Source organism: Hemicordylus capensis, chromosome 4 (assembly GCF_027244095.1).
Source record: "Hemicordylus capensis ecotype Gifberg chromosome 4, rHemCap1.1.pri, whole genome shotgun sequence".
In the NCBI taxonomy this organism is placed as follows: Eukaryota; Metazoa; Chordata; class Lepidosauria; order Squamata; family Cordylidae; genus Hemicordylus; species Hemicordylus capensis.
Window position 1 is genome coordinate 7,363,864 of NC_069660.1, and position 22,541 is coordinate 7,386,404.

The window sequence follows — 22,541 nt, forward strand, 5'->3', positions numbered from 1 at the left end:
TGTTTGTGGAGAAAAACCAACTCTACATATTGTTTAGCCTTGCATTTCTTTCTCTCTTGTACATACTGGATGGTGGCAGAGTGGAAATGAGTGAAGAAGTGTCAAATGGAGGGGAAATGGAACACAGTTTGCTGGAGTTTCTTCCTTGCTCTGCTTCACAGCACAGCTTCTTGCTTGCTTCCTTTTTTCTTTTTAAAACCTTCAGTTTCCTCTAGCATATGCAGTGCAACTCAAGGAGAGGACAAATATTAAGACAGTTCCATCAAATCCATCCATCCCACCATCAAAAAGCTGTTGGTAAGGGCTGTTTCCATGACAAAACCGTGGATGGCAGCACTGCTCAGATTTTGGAAGAAAAGCATGCTCTTCTGGAGTTTCTCCCCAGGAAGATACATCAAGCAGGCAGTGAAGATGGAAAACAAGTAGTCATGAAGCAACTGTTCCTGAAATTGGTTTTACTTATCCATGAGGAAAAGTGTCTTGATCCCACACTGACAAAAATGGTGTGGAAGAAATTTTAGTTAGAAATACAGGATACGTGACAATAATTAGTATGCTGCCAAGCAGTGCTCACTCTAGTTTTTTCCCCTCATCTGTGTGCAGAATGAGATTTGTTTTGTGTGGCAGTATCAAGGCAATGTGTGTGCATGTGCATTCAGATTGGGGCCTTCCCGACTCAACCTGAGTGTGATCCAAAATTAACTAAGCAGACACTAAAAAAAACACCTTAGAGGGAACACTGCTACCAAGGCCCCAAAGCGTGAAACAGGAATCACTTGGTCTGAATTTGGGATCACAGTTTTGGCTGAAGGTTTGGAGTAGGGTTATTTTTTCTCTCCTTTATAACAAATTAAAACCAATTCAGTCTGGGATATAGGAAATGTGTGCAGCTCAGTCTGTTTATTCTAACAGGGGATAGCGTGTGTGTGTGTGTGTGTGTGTGTGTGTGTGTGTGTGTGTGTAGGGGGTTTAAGTGTACTTCTGGTTTTTGAGCTGTTTCTCCCTAGAACTCTCTCAGGAACATAGGAAGCTGCCTTATACAGAGTCAGACCCTTGGTCCATCTAGCTCAGTATTGTCTGCACTGACTGGCAGCAGCTCTCCAAGGTTCCAGGCAGGTGTCTCACCCAGCCCTACCTGGAGATGCTGCCAGGGGACTGAATCTGGAACCTTCTGCACGCAAAGCAACAGTGAAATGAACACAGGGTGTGGAGCAGCAGTGCCTGAAACCTTAAAGTTACCCACCCCAGGGACTAAAGATTCCTTTTGCTTACCCATGCTGGGACAGATTGGTGGTGACTAGCACAGTTTTCACTTCCTCCACACCGCTGCCATCAACCACATTGTCCGGAGTAGTTACCACCACTACCTCCTCCATGTGAACGCTCACATCCGGGGTAGCCATCAATAAAAAGGTGAGCCAGCACCAGCGTGGTGAGAAAGGCCTCTTCTAGAATCTTTTTCCTGTTGCAAAACAAGGATTTAAAAAATTACCACTCTGCTTACCTGCCCAGTTGAATGACTGGTTTCTAATATCTAATGTAACAAGGACCAGGAACATTTTAATACAATGCAGTCCTTTAGCTTTGCCACAACTGGCAACAGGAGGGGCCAACATCAGTCTCCATTTGCCAAAGCACAGTGAACTTCACTATTTTCCAAGCAGGGGCCACTTGGGCAAAAAACTTTCAATGTGAGACCACTCCCCTCTGTGCTGACCTCTGCCCAACACTGCACTTCTTTCATTGCAGAGCCCTCTCTTAAGAGCTCTATGGGGAAAGCGCTGGGAAGGGCGACACTACCCAGCACTCTGTGCATGCCTTCCAAGATGGTGCAGGGTCCCAAGAGAGTTCAGTTTCCCTTACAGGAGCCCCTGCACCGGAAAAACACAACAACGGCCATGATCACGCGATGCCAGGGGGCCTGTGCAGAGTATTCAGCTTGGGCCAATCCTTCACTGAGGCCCAGTTAGTCAGAGGGCTGCAGTTAGGGGGGCCACCACTGGCCCCTGGGCCTTACAATGAAGAACACTGCCACAGGCCATCAGCTGCCACCAGGAGATTCGTCTTTCCCAGACAGTTATTCTTATGCCTGCTGTAATTCTGTACTGCTCGGTGCACTGCTGCTCTTGCCACCTGCCTTGAGCACACCAATGGAAAGACTGGCCATATTAGTTAACAAATGAACCAGCTAGATGGACCCAAGACTTCCAATGTGCAAGCAAAGAGGTTTCTAGGAGCCAAGCCCGGGGAGGGGCGGGGGCAGGGGTGCTCTTACCCCTGGACTCGGGGGGGGGGGCAAAGTCCAAGCCCTGCCCTCCACTCCCCTAGGGCCCCCCCCCAATCCTCTTTAGCTGTCACGGGTGGTCAAAACATGGTAGATCAAAACATGGTGAGTGATCTGGAGTTAGAGAAGCAAATCAGAGAGGCAGAGTTCTAATAATGGGTGACTTCAATTACCCTTATGCAGACTGGGAAAATTCACATTGTGGTAATGACAGAGAGGCCAAATTTCTGGACATACTAAATGACTGTGCCTTAGAACAGTTGGTCACAGAAACAACCAGAGAGAATGCAACCTTGGACTTAATGCTGAATGGTGCCCAGGACTGGTGCGAGATGTAAGAGTTGAAGAGCTGGGTAACAGTGACCAGAGTGTGATCCAATTCAGCTTATATGCGAATGGAGAATTGCCAAGGAAATCCAAGACAGATGTGTTGGACTTCAGAAGAGGAAACTTCTCAAAAATGAGAGAACTGGTAAAAAGGAAGCTGAAAGAGGAAGTCAGGAGGGCCAAATCACTCCAGCAAGCATAGAACTTATTTAAAACCACAATACTACAAGCTCAGTTGGAATGTATGCCAAGAAGGAAGAAAGGTACCACTAAATTCAGGACAACGCCAGCATTAGAGATGTGCACAGAACTAGGCAGGGATGGTTCAATGGCGGGGATGGGTGGGTGCTCCTTTAAGTGTGGGGGAGGGTGCACTTACCCCTCCCTCTGACAGCGCTCCTTTTTTCTACAGTCCATAGGGGCGGCAGCATACCTCCCTGCTGGCCGGATAAAACCGGAAGTATCACACGCAGTACCATCACACACACACACACACACCCCACATGTGCACACCCATGCTGGCGTGCACAGGCACATCGGATACTTCTGGTTATATCCGGTAAATGGGGGCAACAGGGTTGCAGGGAGGTATGCTGCTGCCCCAATGAACTTTAAGAAAAAAGGAATGCCAACAGGGGAAGAGCAGAGGGAGGGGTAAGTGCACCCTCCCCTGCTCTTAAAGCAGCACCCCCCACCATCGAAACGGCAGAACAAGCTGCCTTTCGAACTAGTTCAGAGGCCCCATAAAGGGCCTCCAAACCAGTTCTGTGCACATCCCTAGTCAGCGTGGCGAACAAGTTGAATCAGGGAAGCTATACAAGGGAAGAAGACTTCCTTCAGAAAATGGAAGTCTCCCTGCCGCCACTCCCACCAAAGGCTCTTGAGTAAACTTAGCAGTCATAAGATAAGGGGACAGGTTCATGTGTGGATTGGTAACTGGCTGAAGGACAGGAAACAGAGGGTAGGAATAAAAAGACAGTTTTCACAATGGAGGGAAGTAAGAAGTGCGGTCCCCCAGGAAACTGTACTTGGACCAGTGTCTTTAACTTGTTCATAAATAAATGATCTAGAAGTTGGGGTAATGAGGCAAGTTTCAAAATTTTCAGATGTCCAAATTATCTGATGAATTTTCAGATAGGCCTTGGGCCTGATCCAGCAGGGCTGTTCCCTTGCATCTAAAAAGGCACACTGATGAGCATGTATTAATTTTTCAAGGGTTCCAACCCATTTTCTGAAAATGAGGGCTGCCAAATTATAACTGGGGGGGAAGGAGGAGGCATTAAGGCATTAACATATTCTGAAACTGTTCTCTCTTAAGTTACATCTGAGAAATCTTGGTATATTAACTTGTTTCATCCTGATCCAGTAGGTTTCTGTGATGCGGCCATAGTGCTCCTCAGAATTCCAGACTAGGGTGCATAAATGAGAACCATGGCTGTACACTGCTTAAATGTGTTGCAGAGCCTCTGCGTCTTCATCATCCACAATTGATGAAGTACCTGACATAGAGTCCTTGACTGTACATGGGCAGTAAGGTTGTGCCGTCAAGTCGGTGTTGACTTCTGGTGACCACAGAGCCCTGCGGTTGTTTTTGGTAGAATACAGTTGGGGTTTACCATTGCTATGTACTGCACAGTATGAGATGATGCCTTTCAGCATCTTCCTATATCACTGCTATCTGATATAGGTACCAGAGGGGATTCGTACCAGCAACCTCTTGCTCGCTAGGCAAGTCACTTCCCCGCTGCGCAATTAGGTGGTACAATTCAGTTCCTAAAGGTAACAAATATTTAGCAACCAGACCCTGTTGTCAGAGAAAAACGTAGCCTGATCATATTTATTTGTTATATCTGTACTCTACCCCAAACTTATGTCTCTGGGCAGTTTACAACAACATAAAACAGATTAAAACAAAAACCAAACATATAAAGATGCCTTATACTGAAGGAGTCCACCTAGCCGTATTATCAATTCTGACTAGCACAGACTCTCCAAGACCCTGATTTGAAATCCTTCAGCTGCAGATGCCAGCGAAAGAACCCCTTCTGCATGCAAAACATGCACTTGGCTATGGCTCCTGTGAACAGTCTGCATCACGTTGTAGGAGATTGGCAACCTGGGATTTTTAAAAGAGCATGCATACCTCCACACTAACTAGCCAGATGTTAAGTAGATAATGAAGCTATTCCCACAATCACTAGAAACCAGGCTAAGGGAGCCCAGCCTGGTTTCTAGTGATTGTTGGACTCACTGGGCAAGCCTGCCTAAGTAACCCTCCCACTAGACAAGGTTAACAGATTGAGCGCTCTGTTAACCTCGTTATTTTGATTGTGTGTCAGCCGTGGATGGGGGGTACCCCCAGGAAGGCACCGCACCTCATGCTGTGCCTTCCTGGAGCTCTGGAGGGCCAGGGCTCTGTGCAGTGGCATTCCCCTTCCCCCGAGCTCCCCAGTGAGACGTGGCATGGTGTGGGAGCACCTGACCGAAGCTGCTGCTCATCTGGGTAGTCAATCTGGCTGCTCAACAACAAGCAACTGTTTGTGTGCGGGAAGAGTGGGCTAAGCCTGCTCTCCCCACCAGATCCCTAGAGGCTCTTCACCTTGACTGTGTGTAGAGCCTCACTGTGTTCCCAAACAAGAAGAGGTTCTTGCCTCCCATTGTAAATGCAGAGAGAATGCCTGCCACAAGTACCAAGAGTCACAAGCATGGGCAAGACTAGAAGGTATGCAACACCAAATCAGAAGGGTGCATTTTAAGAGGGGCATTTTATCCAACATCTAGGAATGGTGCCAGTTCATCACACTGTGCTCAGAGGGCCTGCTGGCAGGGAAGAGAAGAGCAAAGCCAGTGGAGCTTGCAACCTAAATTGAGCAAGACATGTCAGATTCCTCAACCTTGCCATCCCCAAAAGGAGGGGTGGGGGAAATCTAAAAAGGGATACTCCATGCTGCTCTTCAAAATCCCATGGTACTCCAGAACAAGTCATCTGTTTGACCTGGAATCTCCTTTACTACTCCAGTGACGAGTACACTTGCACAGCAAATGTTTCATCTACTACTATGACCCTGGAAGGCAGATGTAATCTGAGACTTCATTAATTCTTCTAAGGGTTGATGACTTTGCAAGCTTTTGCCACTTGTTCCCTTGTCTCCTGGCACCCTGAATTCGTCTGAAGGGGAGACACATGTCACTCTAATTTAGTCTGAAAGGACAGGCAGTGGTGGGCACCCAGTGGAAAGCTGCAGCTAGCAAAATGCAGACAGGAGAAGAGGAGCCTATGAAACAGTCTGCACCATACACAGATGATTAAGGCTACAGATACAGCCTTCAGATTCAGCCTGTAACTGAAAGCAGAACACAATATGCTTCTAAGACCAAAGAGAAGGAAACTGGAAAGACCACATACTATCCTGCAGTTTAGGGAAATGCAAAACACACACACCCAGCCCGACCCACAGTGTTCACAACAAAACTTTAAATCAGAAGCATAAAACATAGTCCCTACTAGGATCTTATTCCCTATGAATAGTGCATTCTTGTGCAAGGCAGTCAGTCCCACTGAATTCCACAGAGCCTATTTCCCAAGGCGGCCAGCCTAACACCCCCATCCCGCCACCCCACTAAGCTCCCAAGGGTTGTCATCTGAGGAGACTCTGCTCCAGGTGCCGACAATGAGGGAGACTTGGTTGTCGTGCATGCGGAACAGGGCCTTCTCTGTTGCTGCCCCCAAGATTCTGGAATGCTCTCCTGGTGGCTATTCACTCCTCAGTCTCCATCACAGCTTTTAAAAAGCACGCTAAATCATGGCTTTTCACCCAGGCTTTTATATGTTTGTCTCTGCAGCTGCTCTTTGTACTCTGTATTGCTTTTATGCTTGTGTTTTGAATTTTTAATCAGATTTGTTTTATATTTTTAGCTTAATATTTTAATTGTATCTTTTTTACAATCTTGTTGTTAAATTTTGCTGTAAACCACCTTGGGATTGTTTTAATGAAAGGAGATATATAAATTTAACAATCAATCAATCAATCAAATAAGCCCAACTGAATACAGCTATCGCTTTCCTGGGTCTAAATATGCCCAGGACTGTGCAACACTCCAGCTCGCTCTCGTCCTCAGCAGCGACCCTGGCCCTGAGCCTTTACTTTTCAGAGGACTGCCTGCTCCTTTTTACTAGCTTTAAGTACCCGGCGTTGCTCGGGCTTATGGGGCGCCTTGCTCTTTGTAAATGCCTCCATAAGATCAGTTTTGTGGCTATAGCGGTTGTCTTGTCGGGGTTCCGGGCCGCCCGTTGGGTCCTAGGCAGTCACTTTGCCAAGTTTGGTCCCTATAGCTCAAAGGGTGTGCGACTATGTAGGGGGCAGACAGACAAACAGGCATGCAATTTTATATATCTATATCTATAGAGATAGAGAGAGAGAGAGACGGGCTGTGTGCGCGCGCACAGACACGAGAGGAGCTGTGGGCTCCACCACGCGCCGCGCAAAACTTTGAGCCGGGCCGAGCGGAGAGGAGCTGCGGTGCCTCGCAGGGAGGCGCCACCTGCAAGTGCAGCAAGAGGCGGCGGCGGCGGCCGGGCACGCATCCTCCTCGCTCGCGGGCAGCAGCCGCAGCCAGCTCCTGAGGACAGCGGGCGCGAGATGGGAGCGGCGCGCCGCGCCCCCGCCAGGCCAGTGACGCCTCGCTCGCCTACTGCTGGGGCCTCGCCTCGTTTCCGCGGCGGGCTCCGCGGGAGAAGCTGCCTGGTGCGGCCCAGGAGCTCCCTGCGCGCGCGCGCGAGCGAACCGTGCCGCTGCTAGCGCTCGCTCCCTCGATTCTCAATCCCCCCCCCGCCCGCGCCCCATGGCGCGCGCGCGCACCCCAGCCTGGCGCTTCTGGCAGCGTGAGGGAGGCGGGGGGGAGGGGCAGAGGCGCGAGATGGGGGGGGGTGGAGGAGGAGAGGCCGAGCGCCGCAGCCGTCGCCGTCTCCTCGCCGCCGCGTAATAACGTCCTGACGCTCCGCAGGGACCCGCTGGCTGGCTGGACGGACGGAGGGCGCGTGCGGAGGCCCCGGCGGCGGCCGCCGGGGTCGTGGCGCTCTTACCTCGGCCGCTGGTGTCCGACGCCCGGGCTTGAGGTTCCAGTGACGGCGGGGGAGGGAAGGGCGGGGGGGAGGGAAGCGGCGGCGGCTGCTTGTCTGGTCTGTGAGGAAAGCTGGGGCTCTGGCGCGCGCGCTGCCCGGCTGCCTCTGCGCAGGCGCACTCCTCCGCGGCTAATGCTGCTGCGGGGAGGCGGCCGAGACTTATTTCACAGCCTGGGGAGGGCGCTCGAGAGCCGTGCGGTGCCGCGGCGGCGGCTTTTGAAGGCTGCTGGGACTGGGTGAGAAGAATCCCGCAGCGGGGCCAGCGCGCCTGCGCGGGCGGGGAAGGTCGGCGCGGGGGGGGGGCCTTCGCTCGGAGTGTCTGCGGCGTCGTGCCCGCGCGCTGGGCTGATACGACGACGTGGACGAGCGGGGACGCGCTTCCTCGCTGGCCTGTGTGCCGGCGGCTTCCCACGCGCTAGCTTGAGCAGGCGCTCCTGTCGGGACCGCGCCCTCTGCTCGCGCTGCTGCGGCATAGGGAGGTTTTATGGTGTTGGGGGCAAAATGCATCACCTCGGCTTGTGTTTCGTCGCTGCTGTGGTGGCGCGACCCTGGGCTATTTGTTGTTGTTTTGGGGTGGGATTTGAATTCAGGTCTCCTCGATCCTAGTCCAGCGCTTTGGCCCCTGCGGTATGATCTTCCTATGACTGTTCCTTGACTTCTGTGTTAGAAAGAAGTTTCCCTCTTTATTGCATACGCGTTTCAGTGTATATCTTGCTCCTCCTCGAGGGTTTGGGGGAGGAAGAGAAGCACACGAGCGACATTGTGGTAATCTGAGAACAGAGAAAGTCTCCACACCTTCCTTAACTTGAGTTATTAGACTCCAGACCTTGCAGTAAATTGTTCACAGCCCTTCCAGAAAACGCCATCGAGAGTGGTTTGAGGTCTGTTTCATCAAATGCATGAAGTGGCTTCCCAGGTAGGTAGGCAGGCAGGCAGTCAGGCATCCCTGCTGTCACTGAGCAAAAAGGCACCTTTTAAAAAGTGGTGATTCTCCTTACTGAGCAGGGGGAGAGGCTTTTCCAGAGAGCAACTCCTGGCCCTATCTATCCCCAGCACAACATCCCTCCAGTGGCTGTTGGTGGTGTCTATCTTATGTTTCTTTTTTAGATTGTGAGCCCTTTGAGGACAGGGAGCCATCTTCTATGTATGTAAACTGCTTTGGGAACTTTTGTTGAAAAGCGGTATATAAATATTTGGCATATTTGTAGGTGGGTAGGTAGAGACATATATTCACCAGTGTGAGCTTACATATTGCATAATATTTATAAAGTTATGAATTATACTTATATTTTATATTATTTTCAGATTTATGTAATTATAAAGGCTGGGCACAATTATGTATTTTTATATATTGTGCCCCCAGTATATGTGGCCTGCTAGGTAGGTAGGTAGGTAGGTAGAGACATTTGCCCCAATGTGTGCTTGCCTTCTGGGCAGTTTTGATTGATACTGTGGGCAGAGGCATGTGGTTAACCCTACCCCTCGCTCCCCTGTGAAGACTGAAGATAATGTGTAGATGGGCCTGTTCAAAAGTTCTGACAGACGAAGCCACGCTTGCAAGCCTCAGTGGCATTCATTTGGATGCAAGGGAGGTTCCCTGCCCTAGATGCTACATTTCAGTATCAGAAGCAAGCCAGACCACATCAGCTCAGTTGCAGCTGAGCTGAAAAAGAGAAGACTGTGGCAAGAGAACAGAGAGGTCCATTACTTGGCCTTTAAAGGCATTTGTTGCTTTTATTGATGAGAGCAACAAGGCTTAGCTTATCTGCTAAAGAACGTTTATAGTGATATGTGTCACTGCCATCAGCAACTGGAGACCCTGAATGTGCAGGTGCAGCAGGAACATACTCTGCACAACATACTGTGCACAATACCTAAGGAAAAGGAAGCCCCTCACACATGTGGGAGTGCAAGGATGCAGCCTGGCAAGGTAGGAAAATCCTGTGCAAGAGTTCCATGGATGTAGGCAGTGCTGTGAAGCATTCACTCAGTAGAAGGACAGGGGCATTCTTGTAGGGGACTGCGCTTTTGTTTTGTGAAAGGAGATACTGGGGGCACTGTATCTCCAGATTGCATTCCTCGGAAACGTGTTCCTGGCTGCAGCCAGCCAAGAACAGGAGCCTCGTAGTGGTATTCTGGCCTGGCTGACCTATTTTTTCTTTCCCACTCCTTTGAGGCCTTCCTCTGCTGTGCTATAGTTCTAAAGGGTCAGTAATAACTTCAGTCCTGAGGATTTTATTGTTATATAGTGGGGGCGAGGGTTTCCTGGAGTGTGGGATAGGCAAAAAGTGCTCTTCCAGGCTTGCAGAAAGCCAAGTACACATTGATGGAGAATATAGGCACAGCCATTGCTTCAGGGAATAGAAGGCGTGTCCGCAGCTATGAACTTTTCACACAGCTTGCTCACTAGTTAGTCAAGCACCAGGAGAAGGTGTCACATGACTTGATCAAGCTGCTGCAGGAGGCCCATTGTAACTTTATGAGATTGCTGAGAACGGAAGTTACTGCAAGTCATCCACTTGTTCACAGATCTTCAAAGCAGGGGGCAGCACAACATCCATCAACTTCCAGCTTACCAAGTGACCCAAGAAAATGATACTGAAAAAGTGTTGCACGTTTGAAAAGATAGCCAAAGCCTCTTAGTGACTCCAGCACGGATGAGTGCCTCTTCTGACTCCTTATTTAACAGGTGGTGCACAGAGCATATTCTCCACCTTGCCAGCACACAAGCCAGACAGTTGCAATCAACTCAAGGAGGCAGTTCTGGACCCGTATGAGAGAATTGAAGAGATTTTTTTTTGACATTTTATATCCCGCTCTTTCTCTAAGGAGCCCAGAGCGGTGTACTACATATTTAGGTTTCTCCTCACAACAACCCTGTGAAGTAGGTTAGGATGAGAGAGAAGTGACTGGCCCAGAGTCACCCAGCTAGTCTCATGGCTGAAAGGGGATTTGAACTCGGGTCTCCCCGGTCCTAGTCCAGCACTCTAACCACTACACCACGCTGGCTGATGTACATCTAGCCGATGTACATCTGGCTGATGCAGATTTACCTTTCAGCAGCAGGCAGAAAGCCACTCCACACTAATTCATATAGCAAAATCTGCATTCTGTACTTCCCTCCCCACATATAATCATTGTGCACAAACATGCAAATTAAGGGATTCGGACTAATCTACTTTGCATTATGTTTTCCAAATGCAGAATGTGCCCTTTTTTTAGCAGCAGAATTCCAGTCTTCCAGCCACAAAACTTGGGGCATTTCAGTTAACATTGTAACTATGTAAGTATAACCAATTAAAAACTAAATTTATTTCCACTGGAATATATATTTACAAAACATGGAGCATCTTGAGGTGCTGTTGAATTTAAAAGCTCCCCTTGGCCAGTGTCTGATGCTGTTGTGTTCTGTTGATACCCCAAGACAGTTTTCAGGAGGGCGGGTCAGAAACCAGATGGGAATGTGGCGACAACTGGTTGGTGCAAAAGAGATTTCCTCTGCAAACTGAAAGTTGGGATTAATATGTTTTTTTTTTCAAATCTGCAATTCTGTCATTTGCTTCTTTTTATGGGAAACCCTTTCAGAAGACTGCAGAATCTTGTCTTAGAGTTATGTCTTTTCAAGCTTAAATGGAAGATTTTTTTTGTTGGATATTCCAATTAAGTGAAACATGTTGGATTTCTTTCCTTTTCTATATACATGATCAGTAATTCCTGCATTTATTTCTATGCTTCTAAGTAGCCACATTTGGAATTTTTCTCTTGACTTGTTAATCACTACTTGAATCTATATTATTAATTCTCCAAGACGGGCATGCTGGGGACGTGGTAGAAAGGAGGCAATTTGGCTGACAAAGTTTGTAAGCAGAAGCACCTGATTGGGCAGTGGGGATTCCATATGCAGATAGGGAGGAGGAGCCTGTGAGAGCAGAAGCACCATGGTGACTGGGCAGTGGGGATGCCATATGCAGATAGGGAGGAGGAGCCTGTGGCACTGTGGTGATTGGGCAGTGGGGATTCCCTATGCAGATAAGGAGGATGAGCCTGTGATGGTTAAGGTCAGAATGCAACTGTTACTGGTTGGAAGATGTTCTTGATTGTAGAGGAGAGCAATCTATATCTATAAAAGGATAGCAGGCAGGGGTCTGGAAAGAGCCCCTTGAGGGGAAGGAGGATGCCATTGTGTGAATTAAATGAGGAAACAAGATGAACAAGATCTGTTAACTCAGGGAGGGAGGGAAGGAGAGAAAAAACATGAAGGGAGGGGGAAGAAAGAGGGGGAAGAGCGAGTGGAGGAGAGAGAAAGAGAAAAAGAAGGGAGGGGGAAGAGAGGCCGAAGGAAGGGCAAGGGACGGGCCTGAGCCTGCAGCAGCCTGAGGGCAATGAGCAGCCATGGCAGCACTAGCCACGGGGAAGGGCCCGGTCAACCACTGCTGTTGTTTGGGGCTACCGAGGCCATTGTCACAGGCAGGCAGGCAAGGGATGGGCCTGGGCCTGTCAGTGGCCAGAGGGGAACGAGCGGCCATGGTGGTGGCAGCAGCGAGGAATGGTCCGGTCAACCACTGCTGCTGCTCCTGGGGGGAGGAGCAGGAGCGGGGCTCGGGAGAGGGTGGGGAGATCTCTGGGGATAGGCGGCCACAGTGCTGCAGCCATGACCAAGAAGGGTGAGGGGGATGGAAGCAACGGGGTGGAGGAGGAGGAGTGCAGACCAGGTGAGGGGAGCAATCAGGTACTCACACGCAGATGCTCTAGAGTGTGCAAGAGTTCCAGCATTGAAGCGGAGAGAAATAATGGCGGCTGCCAGGATGAAGAGATGGAGGGCCAACAGATGAAGCCCCACTGGCCAGGAAGAGGAGGCGGTGGCGGGGAGAAATAATGGCGGCGGCGAGAAGGTGGGCAGATGGCAGGCAAAGCCCTACCAGCCGGGAGGAGGAGGTGGGAGGCGGCGGCGGGATGGCCTGGCCCTGGCCCACCCAATGGGGAGAGCTGCGGGGGGGAGAGCGAGCGAGAGCGCTGCGGGGGGATGCCACAGACTCAGTGTGTACAACTGCACAGATGCTCTGTGCGGGGTCAGCTAGTTTAATTGTATTTTTATATGGATTATGATTAAAGCTGGTTGACTAGAATAAATTTGCTTATATAATTTATCAATCTTGTGAGTATTGTTCTTAGCCTGAGGTGGTATCTTTATTCTGCAGGATGTTTGGGGTGCACCTGTGGTCACCTAAGCCTAACCCAGCTTTTGCAAATGCTGTTCTATCCAGCACATCTCTGGTCTGGCTAATGCAGAAGCTACCCTGTCCCCAATACCCACAGCAGCAGCGTATACACTACCGAATGGAGTTTGAAAATTCCTCCCCTCAGGGGCCCCCTTCCATGCTGTCTGCACATGGAAGAAGATTCTGAGCATAGTCGGGACACAGTCTCAGTTCATGGAGGGGTGGGCCTGGCTGTGGGGCCTAGCTGTCACCACATGTGAACTGAGAACATGCCCATGAAGGTGCCCTGCTGTTGCCTGTGGCAGCACATTGAAGAGTGTCTTTCAGGCAGCTTGACCAATTAAGAAAATTGGTCAAGCTGCCTGAAAGACAGCCTGCCCATCATTACCACTCTTCTTCTGAAACGTGCTGCCACAGGCGACGGCAGGGCACCTTCATGGGCATGTTCTCAGTTCACATGTGGTGACAGCTAGGCCCCACAGCCAGGCCCACCCCCACCATGAACTGAGAGTGTGTCCCGACTATGCTCAGAATCTTCTTCCATGTGCAGACAGCATGGAAGGGGGCCCCTGAGGGGAGGAATTTTCAAACTCCATTCAGTAGTGTATATGCTGCTGCTGTGGGTATTAGGGACAGGGTAGCTTCTGCATTAGCCAGACCAGAGATTTGCTGGATAGAACTGGGTAAGGAGTTCCCAGGAGAACAGTTTAAAAACTGCAGTACTAGAAGATAATGGCTGGACAAATGAATAAAACGGAGGAGCTGTGGTTTCATACCAAGTTTATTTCTTTTCCTCATTAATCACTTCTTTTGCACAACAACGACCTCAAGTTGACAATGAAATGCATGTGGTAGACTTAAAGGAATCACATGAGGCTCTTTTCAAGAGTGTGAAAAGTCCATTCATAACACCATTACAGTTTCTTCACTTTCCTGCCTATTGGGAAGGACAAAGACAGCACATGCTGCATCCTAAGAAGTGAATCCTGTGCAAGACCAATGACATTCAGACAGACTTTATCAGGAGAGGACAGGAGGGAAGTTCTTGGGGAACTGAAACGCCATTGAGGATTGGAGATTTAAAGCCGCCTTTGTGTAGGCTCAGCCCACTCTTACACGAGGAGGAGGCCAGTGTTAAAGCCATAACACAACTCTTACACAGCGCTCTCCATACAGTAACCCTTAACAGCACCCCTGTGAAGGAGGAAGTCTTCTCCCCATTTTACATATTCCATGGCTGAGAAACAAGAAGATCGACAGCCGAGTCTCAACTAAGTTTGCTCCAGAAGTAAGTCCCTTTGGTTCCAATGGGACTTGCTTTCAAGGACGTCAGCAGGTTGTAGCAAGAGCTGCTGATCCACATATCTGTCAGAATAAGACTCTAGCTTTGGACATATCGCTCACCTCTCTAGCATCGAAGGTCACGACTCTCTTTTCACTATACAGCAAAGCTGTGGGCTGTAAAAGCCCAAATTGTGACTAGTGCCTGTGTTCTACATTGCTCAAGAGATACCTGACTACAAAGTGTAGTGTATTAGCAGTCCGAGTATGAAATCTGCTGTTCAGTAATATCAATAGCACCATAAACAGCCATTCCCTGCCTCCATGTGTGTGATGCAATATTCACTAGCTAGATAGGTTTACTTGAATGCACACAGGCACATAATCACACTGAGTGGGAGGGCCCAATGACAGCCATGCAAGTTTTGTGGAATGAAGCCAGTTGTGCCAGACAACCAAGAAGACACTCAGGACTATAGAAGGATGTTAAACAGGTGGCAGAAAACCCTCCTTATGACATGAATGCAGATCTCAGGTAATCACCACTTTGCACTGAAAAAGCATTTGGGGTAATCCCCTCCCAACATCATTAGCAGTGGGGTTTGTTCCACAACAGCAACAAAATGATACTTGAAATAAGATTTTCCAAAATATGCATGGACAAAGCCACAGAACTTACAGTCTTACAGCTGTACTGTCTGAAAACAAGGCAGAGCTGTTGCTCTGTTAAAAGAAGTGGAAGATTGAGTACTCTGAACATGATACAGACTTTTAGCCCTTTTCTTGGAATTGCTAATGCTGAATAAGTTTGTGTCAACTGCAAAATTTCTCTTCTTGCATTGAGCAGGCTCCCAATTTGCATATGGAAAATATGGCAAAGTAAGCACTGGAAATGTGCTAAACCACTTTCAGGTGCTTAATAATTTGTATATCCCCCCCCCGAATCTGAAATAACACAGCTTAATTCCTCTCCCTCACATTCAGCTTGGTTGCTTGGCCCCAAATTCAGCTCATAATCTCTAAGAGAAGTATGGAGCACCTCAAAAACAAGTTAGAAGTGTGTCAAGGGAAGGTTCTTTGAAACCTTTTAGTTCTGTCACAAGAAAATTAGAAATTATATCGCGTAGAATTTCCTTGCAAACAGCAACCTATGGGAATGGCTGCAAAGGGGAATTCTGTGGAGAGGGGGCGGATGAAAGGCAAGAAGTTCAAGTTCTAGCACAAATAACTCCATCCCTAGTCATCCTAGGAAGTGAATTTCATTGTGGATGAAAAACAAACCACCTTGGGATTGTTTTTAATGAAAGGCAGTATATAAATTTAACAATAAATAAATAAATAACAATAAAATGTGCCAGGGACAAGCTTTATCATTCGCTCAGAGCCACTTCTCCAAAGTTGTTGGGTTTTGGTTTTGTTTTTACCATGAATAAGATGTTCTGGTAAGCACACATTATACAGTATTATTCAACATTTCAGGCTGTGGAAAAAATGCATCTCTTTGATGAATCTTTTGATACTCAGCAAACTCATTTTCCTGGCCTCTCTCATACATCCAATTGTATAGCTCCTGATGCATTTGGTATAATTTCCTTTACATAGCATATTACATCAATAATGATAAAGACTGATCCAGACTTCTATCAGATAACATGCCCATTTCCTCTACCTGATGCATCAGCATACCCGAAGCTAATCCATCCTTGGATACACCTGCTATATCGTAAAAGCACTGAAAGAGTTATGTGATAGAAATAAAGATTCCATTCTTATCTACATAAGCACCATAGGTAGAATTCACTGACTAGTGTTGACTGTCTAAGGCCTTGTTCACACAGGCATGTTCATCTCAAAGACTGAAACATGACTTGCATGTGTAAATAGGCCATCTTGGATTGGGTGACACCGAATTTCCATGTCACCTTAAGTACAATGCATTTCATGCATTCAGCTACCAATCTTAGAAGTGAAGTGTGTAATTCAGCTAAGTCTTCCAGCAATTACATTTATCAGTGTCTCCAGAAAGCAAATAATTCTGAGCCTACACACAGACTTAGACTCATCATCGTTCACTATGAGGATTTGGAGTAGTACATGAATCCAAAGACCCAAGGACAACAGGGGTGAAGCAGCCAGACTCAGTGATTGTATTGTTGGGAAGTAAAAGGAGGCCTTCATAGAGAAAGAGATTGTATTACCTTCCACAAGTTCACCTACTGTATGCTTTGTTTGCTGTTATTAAGGGACAAACTGGATCATGTAGACCTCAAGGCTGTATGACTACTAGACTGAAACTAGATCTTCCAGAATGTCAGGCTCAGTTGTTTTTTTAAATGCACTCCCTTACAAATCTCTTTCCATCTAGCTTTTGACCTCGTAGTATCTTTAGAACAGATTTTCTCAGTTCCATCCCAGTTCACCAGTGCAGGGCTTCTCAAATTTGTGTTCCTAGATGTTGTTGGACTACAGCTTCCATTACTGCCAGCCAAATACCATTGTGACTGGGGATGATGGGAATTGTAGTCCAACAACATCTGAGTACAGAAGTCTGAAAAGTCCTGCGCTAGTGAGCTTCTAGCTCCTCCTTTTTAATTCTGTTTGTGCTGCTTCCCCAAATCTCCCGCTTTAAAAAAAATATGTAAAGCATCTCAGCTGCTCTTCCAGGCAAAAAGACTGACCGTGCAGCAGTGCATCGATACTAACCCTTTCTGTTCTGACCCAGGCCTGGTTCCCAGGGCCATGCAACACATTTAATGCCATGTGTGCTATAAGCCCTCGTTGTGGTGGCCAGCCTGTGTCTGAGCTGTACCACTTCAGGATGCAGGTGGGTGCTTACACCGCGGGATGCTCCTCCATACAAAAACATCTGCTACACATAGAAAACTGTGTTCTAGCCTAGTCATCTGCTTGACATGCTGGTTTTCTATGTGCAGGAAATATTTTTGTATGGAGGAGCATTCAGTCATGAGAATTCTCATCACCATCTCTAGTGGTATAGCCCAGACGTATATCAGTGAGAACCAGGCCTCAGACATTCTGCCTGTTAACCTATACCTAACTCGGGGGTCTTGAACTGCAGTCCTCTGGCTGTTTTTGGACTACAGCTCCCATCCGCCCAGCCACAATGGCCAGTAGTCAGGGATGATGGGAGTTGTAGGCCAACATCTGTAGGACATCCACACTTTGAGACTCCGGCTCTAAATGCTTTTGGACTCCACATGGGTAATAACCAAGGCGAATGCCGCTTTTGAGCTCATGCTCATGAGTATGACGTTCCTAGTTGCCATCACCATTACCATCAATGTCAGTCATTTATAACCATACTACTAAAAACAGTATTTACAACAAGTCAAAATTACACACCAATCAAACACCCAGCACCACAGCAAGTAAGAGACATTGTTAACAGCTTGCAGTTGTGCTCATCGACCCCACTCAAGGACATCAGCACTGACTGCAACCACTTCTTACACACAAACTCTATTTTTTCCTTAAAATTATTATTATTTTAATTTAAATGTTTTAACATGTTTCCTCACTATAGGATGGATGAGATGATTCTGCATTATACACAGGTGCTTATCTAGGACAGCTGCTGTTTAGGAATGGATTCACTTGCGAGAACATTCAAGCCCAGCCCTTCCTCTGGACCCCAAGCACACTGCTTCACAGACAGGGCTGACAGCTCTGTCTTCCTTCTGACCCTTCAACACAGGGGTTACATTCCAGCTGTTGTTCGACTACAGCTACCATCATCCCCAGCCATAATAGTGGCTGGGGGTGATAGGTTTTGTTGTCCAGCAACAGCTGGAGAGCCGCCAGTTGCTCAAACATGCTTCAGTGGGCATGGTAGCCTCTTTGGATACAAAGCTCTCTACTGCACGGGTTCCCACTGTGGGTCCCCAGATGTTGATGCACTACATCATCCCATTCACAGTGGCCTCCGTTATGGCAGGGGATGATAGGGGTAATAGCCCAACATCTGAGGATCCAGGATTGGGAACCCCTTCTCTAGTGCCTTGGTACTCCACGTGGAAGGCAGGATGGGTGCTGGGAAAGGTCTGTGATACCACCTACTTCCAACCAGTTTCCATCCGTGCCTTGACTGAGTCAGGGTCTCTTGCTTTCTGCCTAAGTGGGTGGCTGAGAACCCACCCACCCCACTTCTTGTAGCATCCAATGGTGCTGTGGATCTTGGAGTCTACTCAATGGTATCCTTTGGCTCCTTTCTTCAGCACTGCACTTCCCTCTCTGTCCTGTGACCCTGGACTGTCTCCATTTCTGAAGCCAGCCTGTATTTTCTCAACTGAATCTATAAAGTTCATGGTAGTCACTTTTGAGAACTGCTGCTCTGATATGGCTGTATGGACCTTCTATGTTGAACTCCACCCCCTGATGGTAACCATTCTGGTAACCCTGACTGAGCAATTTCTGAACTCCAAGGTGTCATGGTTCACATCATAGCTCCTGCCACCAAGGGGCAGTGCCCACAGAACCTAAGGAAGAGAGTTCTGTGATGGGGTGAGAATCCACAAGGGCTGATGTTACTGGCAAGATTAGTGCCCCCCCCAATGGCACCATGGGTCATCAAACCCTTTACCCTGGTGTCTGGAAAGGCACTACTGAAATCTGACCAGAAACCAGGAAGACAGGAATCATTGGAGATTCAGGAGAACTTTACTGCTTCCAGTAGGAATCTAGAAGATTTCTGAGCTCATGTGGACAAGTGGCCAAAGCTGGTGGGATGTAGCTAAATTCAGTTTAGATACGGATTCTTGGGCCAGGTATTAGCCCTGTTCAGACATTACATTGTATGTGCATGCAGGTGTCTATACACATGTATATGGTTTATGTGAGTGATTGTGAAGGCATTCATTTAAAAAGTAAACTTAGGTACAGGCCCCACTCAATGCAAGGTAAAGGAAGGGTACTGCATCGAACATAATATGTGAATTACTAAACATGTGTACAGATCTATACATGCTCACACTGGCTGACATCAGGATGAAATTACTCAATAGTACTAAGGAATTCTTCTTTTAAAAGTACTTAATTTCAATAGGGCTACTCAAGAGTAATGTAGGCTGGATGTCAGCCACTGCATACTGATTGTATCTGCATTATTGAACATAATGGGTGAACAGGACTATTGTCTCTGAGCCTTCGTTCCCCATTTTCAAAACTATAATAATGACAAGGTGATTGTACAGGTGAATCAAACAACACTGCAAAGCTCTGGCTACTAGAAGTGCTATCCAAGAGGGAAACGATAACATGGCCAGGACAAGAGCAAAATCATTCTGTGCTAGCCAGCACAATGAGAGCCTGAATTACTGGGGAACCATGAGATTTCACAGGTGAACTTGGTTGGCAAGGGGCAAACCTTCAGACATGAAGCCCCAGCCAAGGCACATTAACTAAGGAGTAAGCCCCACTGAATTCAGTGGGACTTGCTTTTGATTCAAGGGCCTCAGGATTGGGCTGTTCAAAAGCCAACTTACTTGTTAAGATTTCACTTGGCTGGCATTCTGCATCCTTCAGTGCTAAATCTCCAGTCCCCTCACATCAGACCTGACTTTGTGCTGGAGCCAGTGTTAACTCCAGCAATGAGTTACGATGCAAGGCCTCCTGTAGGATTGTTGATCCCTTCTGTGCCACAATTCAGTGTCAGAAATGTCTTGCCATCGTCATCTATGGTCACAGCCACTCAGTGAGGTAGTTTTAGGGCTGAGACACACAGGAACTGGCAAAGGACACCCAAGGAGTGGCATTGCAGAATGGGGAGCTGGCCTCGAATCCCTCACATGTCTAGTCTGATGGCTGGTGCATACTTTGCAAACTCCTGTAATTTTTTCTTTTTAAGTATCTGGATTTAAATGTTGAAATACACATGCTGCATCATCGATTGGAATGGTGTCTGTCCACATATCTGAATGGCTGGGTTTCCCTGAAATAAGCACCAAAGCAGTAGCTTGAGCTTCCTCCACTTGCTGCATCTCTGCTTAACAGTGGCGGTGGCTAAGCCCAACCATTTAAACGTGGATATACTAGTTAACCTCTGTTTTAAATGTGTTTAACCTTTAGGAAGCAGAATAAAGCCTTTTTCTACTGCCAGGCATTGGGTGTCTTTCCCCCCCTTGCAGTAGGTTTTAGAGATTTAGTGGGCATTCTCAATGCACTTTACTGTTTTCATGTGGGGTTCCTGACATGGTACAGTGTGAGCTGAAAGGCAGGTTATAAATGAAGTAAATAACTGATATTCACAACTTAATTGTGCTCTGCATGTATTTCCCCATTTAAACTCAGGTACCTGACCTGGAAAAGAGCTGTAAAGAGGCTCCTCAAACCCTTGACTCCTCAGGGTTACATCTGGATGTTACGACCAGCTCCATAGACTGGAGACACATCTCCCTTTCCTTGCTTCACGTGCCTGCCTTTCTGGGTGAAGGGGAGGCACAGCTGCCCTTACAGTCTATCACCATCGGAACATTCCATTGCTCTTGCCTTTTGTGTATCCCCAGCTTCACGATCAACAGAGACGCCCGCCTGCTACCGTGCCTCTTCTCCCCTCCTCCTTCCTTAGTGGAAGCTGCAATGATTAGAGACTGTTAAAGGGTCTTTTATGTCCCTCGCAACAACGTCCTATCTAAAACAACAGAGCCTTGTGGTCCTGACTCCAGATCCATCTCCTGCAATGCTACTGGCAAAACGCTCCCATCTTTAGGGAAAGGTGCAGTGTACTGTGGTTGGTGACAGTGTTGAGCTAAAGGCCTGTAGGTTGCTGTGCAGAGATGCACCTTTCCTGGTGTGTGGAGTGAATGGCCAAAGTGAAAGGTTGCTCTGTGCCAGAAACCATTTGTCTTCCAGGCAGAGGTGCACCTAGGTAATTTTGGAGCCTGGACCTAAAGGCCTTTGGAGCCCCCCCCCCCCCCGCAAGTTAAGCATCGTTTTTTAACACATAGGTTCTTGAGGGCACAAACCATACCACACAGGATAGACTACAAGGGATTGGGGGGGGCAGGGGGTGTGGAGGCGCTAGATTTCAGCCCCAAAGTCCAGGGGTAAGAGTGCCTCTGCTTCCATGGGTTTGGGTCATGCAATGCCCCTGCTTAGCCAGCATTCCTTAGGCCTGAAGAGAAATCTTCTGAACATAAAACCATGATTCAAGCCATAGACACAATTACCATCTGTGACCAAACAGGGCAGCAATTCATGCTTGCTGTGGTGCTCTGTCTTGTGTGTGTTCTCCAGGCTCTGGACTACTAGCTCAATTCATCAAAACTGCAAATCAGCCAACAGAAAGCAAAGACTCAGTAGCAAGAGGCTCTTCTTCACCAAATCCTTCCACCATCCCACCCCTGCTCTAGCCACTGAGAAAGCAATGAGAGCCCTTTCACACATTACACAGAAGCAAACCTCAGACTTGTCACTGAAACTATACTCCGCCACTGCCAGTCCTGGCATCTGAATGAGTGCATGTATAGGATTCACTTTGGCAAACATACTTTTGTCCTCACTTGACATTTCAAGTTGACACTTAGAAGTGTACACCTAAAAATGCATAATGTGTGAAGCAGACCCTGCCACCCTTCTGGGCCAGAAAGGGCTCTTCTTTGTCTGATTCCTCATTCTTTACTGGCTTGGGGCACATACCAAGAGCAGCGAATGGCTCATAGAGAACAGCCCTCGTCTTGACAACATTGCTGAATGCGTTCAACCTATCACCTGAATTCTTGTGCATTTGCTTAAGGATCTTGTTTTTTCCTCAAAGAAGAAAAGCCCAAAGAGAAGCTGATTTATGGATTCTATATTTCATGTGTGTGAACTAGTTGCTATTCTGCAGAGGGGTTCCTATGAACCCTGCTAGGTTAAGAATACGGAGGAGGGAGGGAGGGATGGAGGGAGGGAGATGTAGCCTGGTACACCAGAGGGAAGGTGGGGGAGGGAAATGGCAATGGAGAAATCAGATGTTGCCTTGTATAGACAAAAAAAAAAGTTGGGATTTGTTTGTTAGGAAGCAGGTGCTAGTTGTGTAGAAAAGCCCTTTATCCAGAAATCTCTTCCCGTTGCTCCTTGTTTCTGCGCACCTCGGCTGCGTGCAGTTCCTGAAAGACACACACACACACAAATATGAGCTGTGAACACAGCATATTGTAGCCAAGCTGGCAACTGGTAGTCCCTGGGAGTTGTCTTTGGCCTCCACGGGCTTCCCTTCTGGCTCTTAGCCATTGCTCCTGACTCCCCAAACCTCCATCCTCTTCCTATGCAGCTCAGCTGCTGTTCCTGCTGCATGAGATATGAGAGAGGG

At 47.9% G+C, this 22,541-nt stretch overlaps 2 protein-coding genes across 7 annotated transcripts in view; both read right to left on the bottom strand.

Annotated features, from left to right (window-relative positions):
- Positions 1-7,960, bottom strand: part of GMEB2 (glucocorticoid modulatory element binding protein 2) — a 28,374-nt gene extending 20,414 nt beyond the window's left edge. Inside the window, exons 1-2 of one of the 6 annotated variants that reach the window (XM_053249117.1) lie at positions 7,695-7,960; positions 1,273-1,462 (exon numbers count right to left, since the gene is read on the bottom strand). In XM_053249117.1, the coding sequence (XP_053105092.1) occupies positions 1,273-1,403 (131 nt within the window). In that variant the 5' untranslated portion in view covers positions 1,404-1,462; positions 7,695-7,960. Of the gene's footprint in view, positions 1-1,272; positions 1,463-7,694 lie in introns of those variants that run through there. The other 5 variants (XM_053249114.1, XM_053249119.1, XM_053249118.1 and 2 more) reach the window with 5 other exon arrangements.
- A 5,755-nt stretch (positions 7,961-13,715) lies between these two features.
- The window catches only part of STMN3 (stathmin 3), a 34,495-nt gene continuing 25,669 nt past the window's right edge, over positions 13,716-22,541 (bottom strand). Inside the window, exon 5 of the mRNA XM_053244875.1 lies at positions 13,716-22,338. Within this exon, the coding sequence (XP_053100850.1) occupies positions 22,279-22,338 (60 nt within the window). The 3' untranslated portion in view covers positions 13,716-22,278. The remainder of the gene's footprint in view (positions 22,339-22,541) is intronic.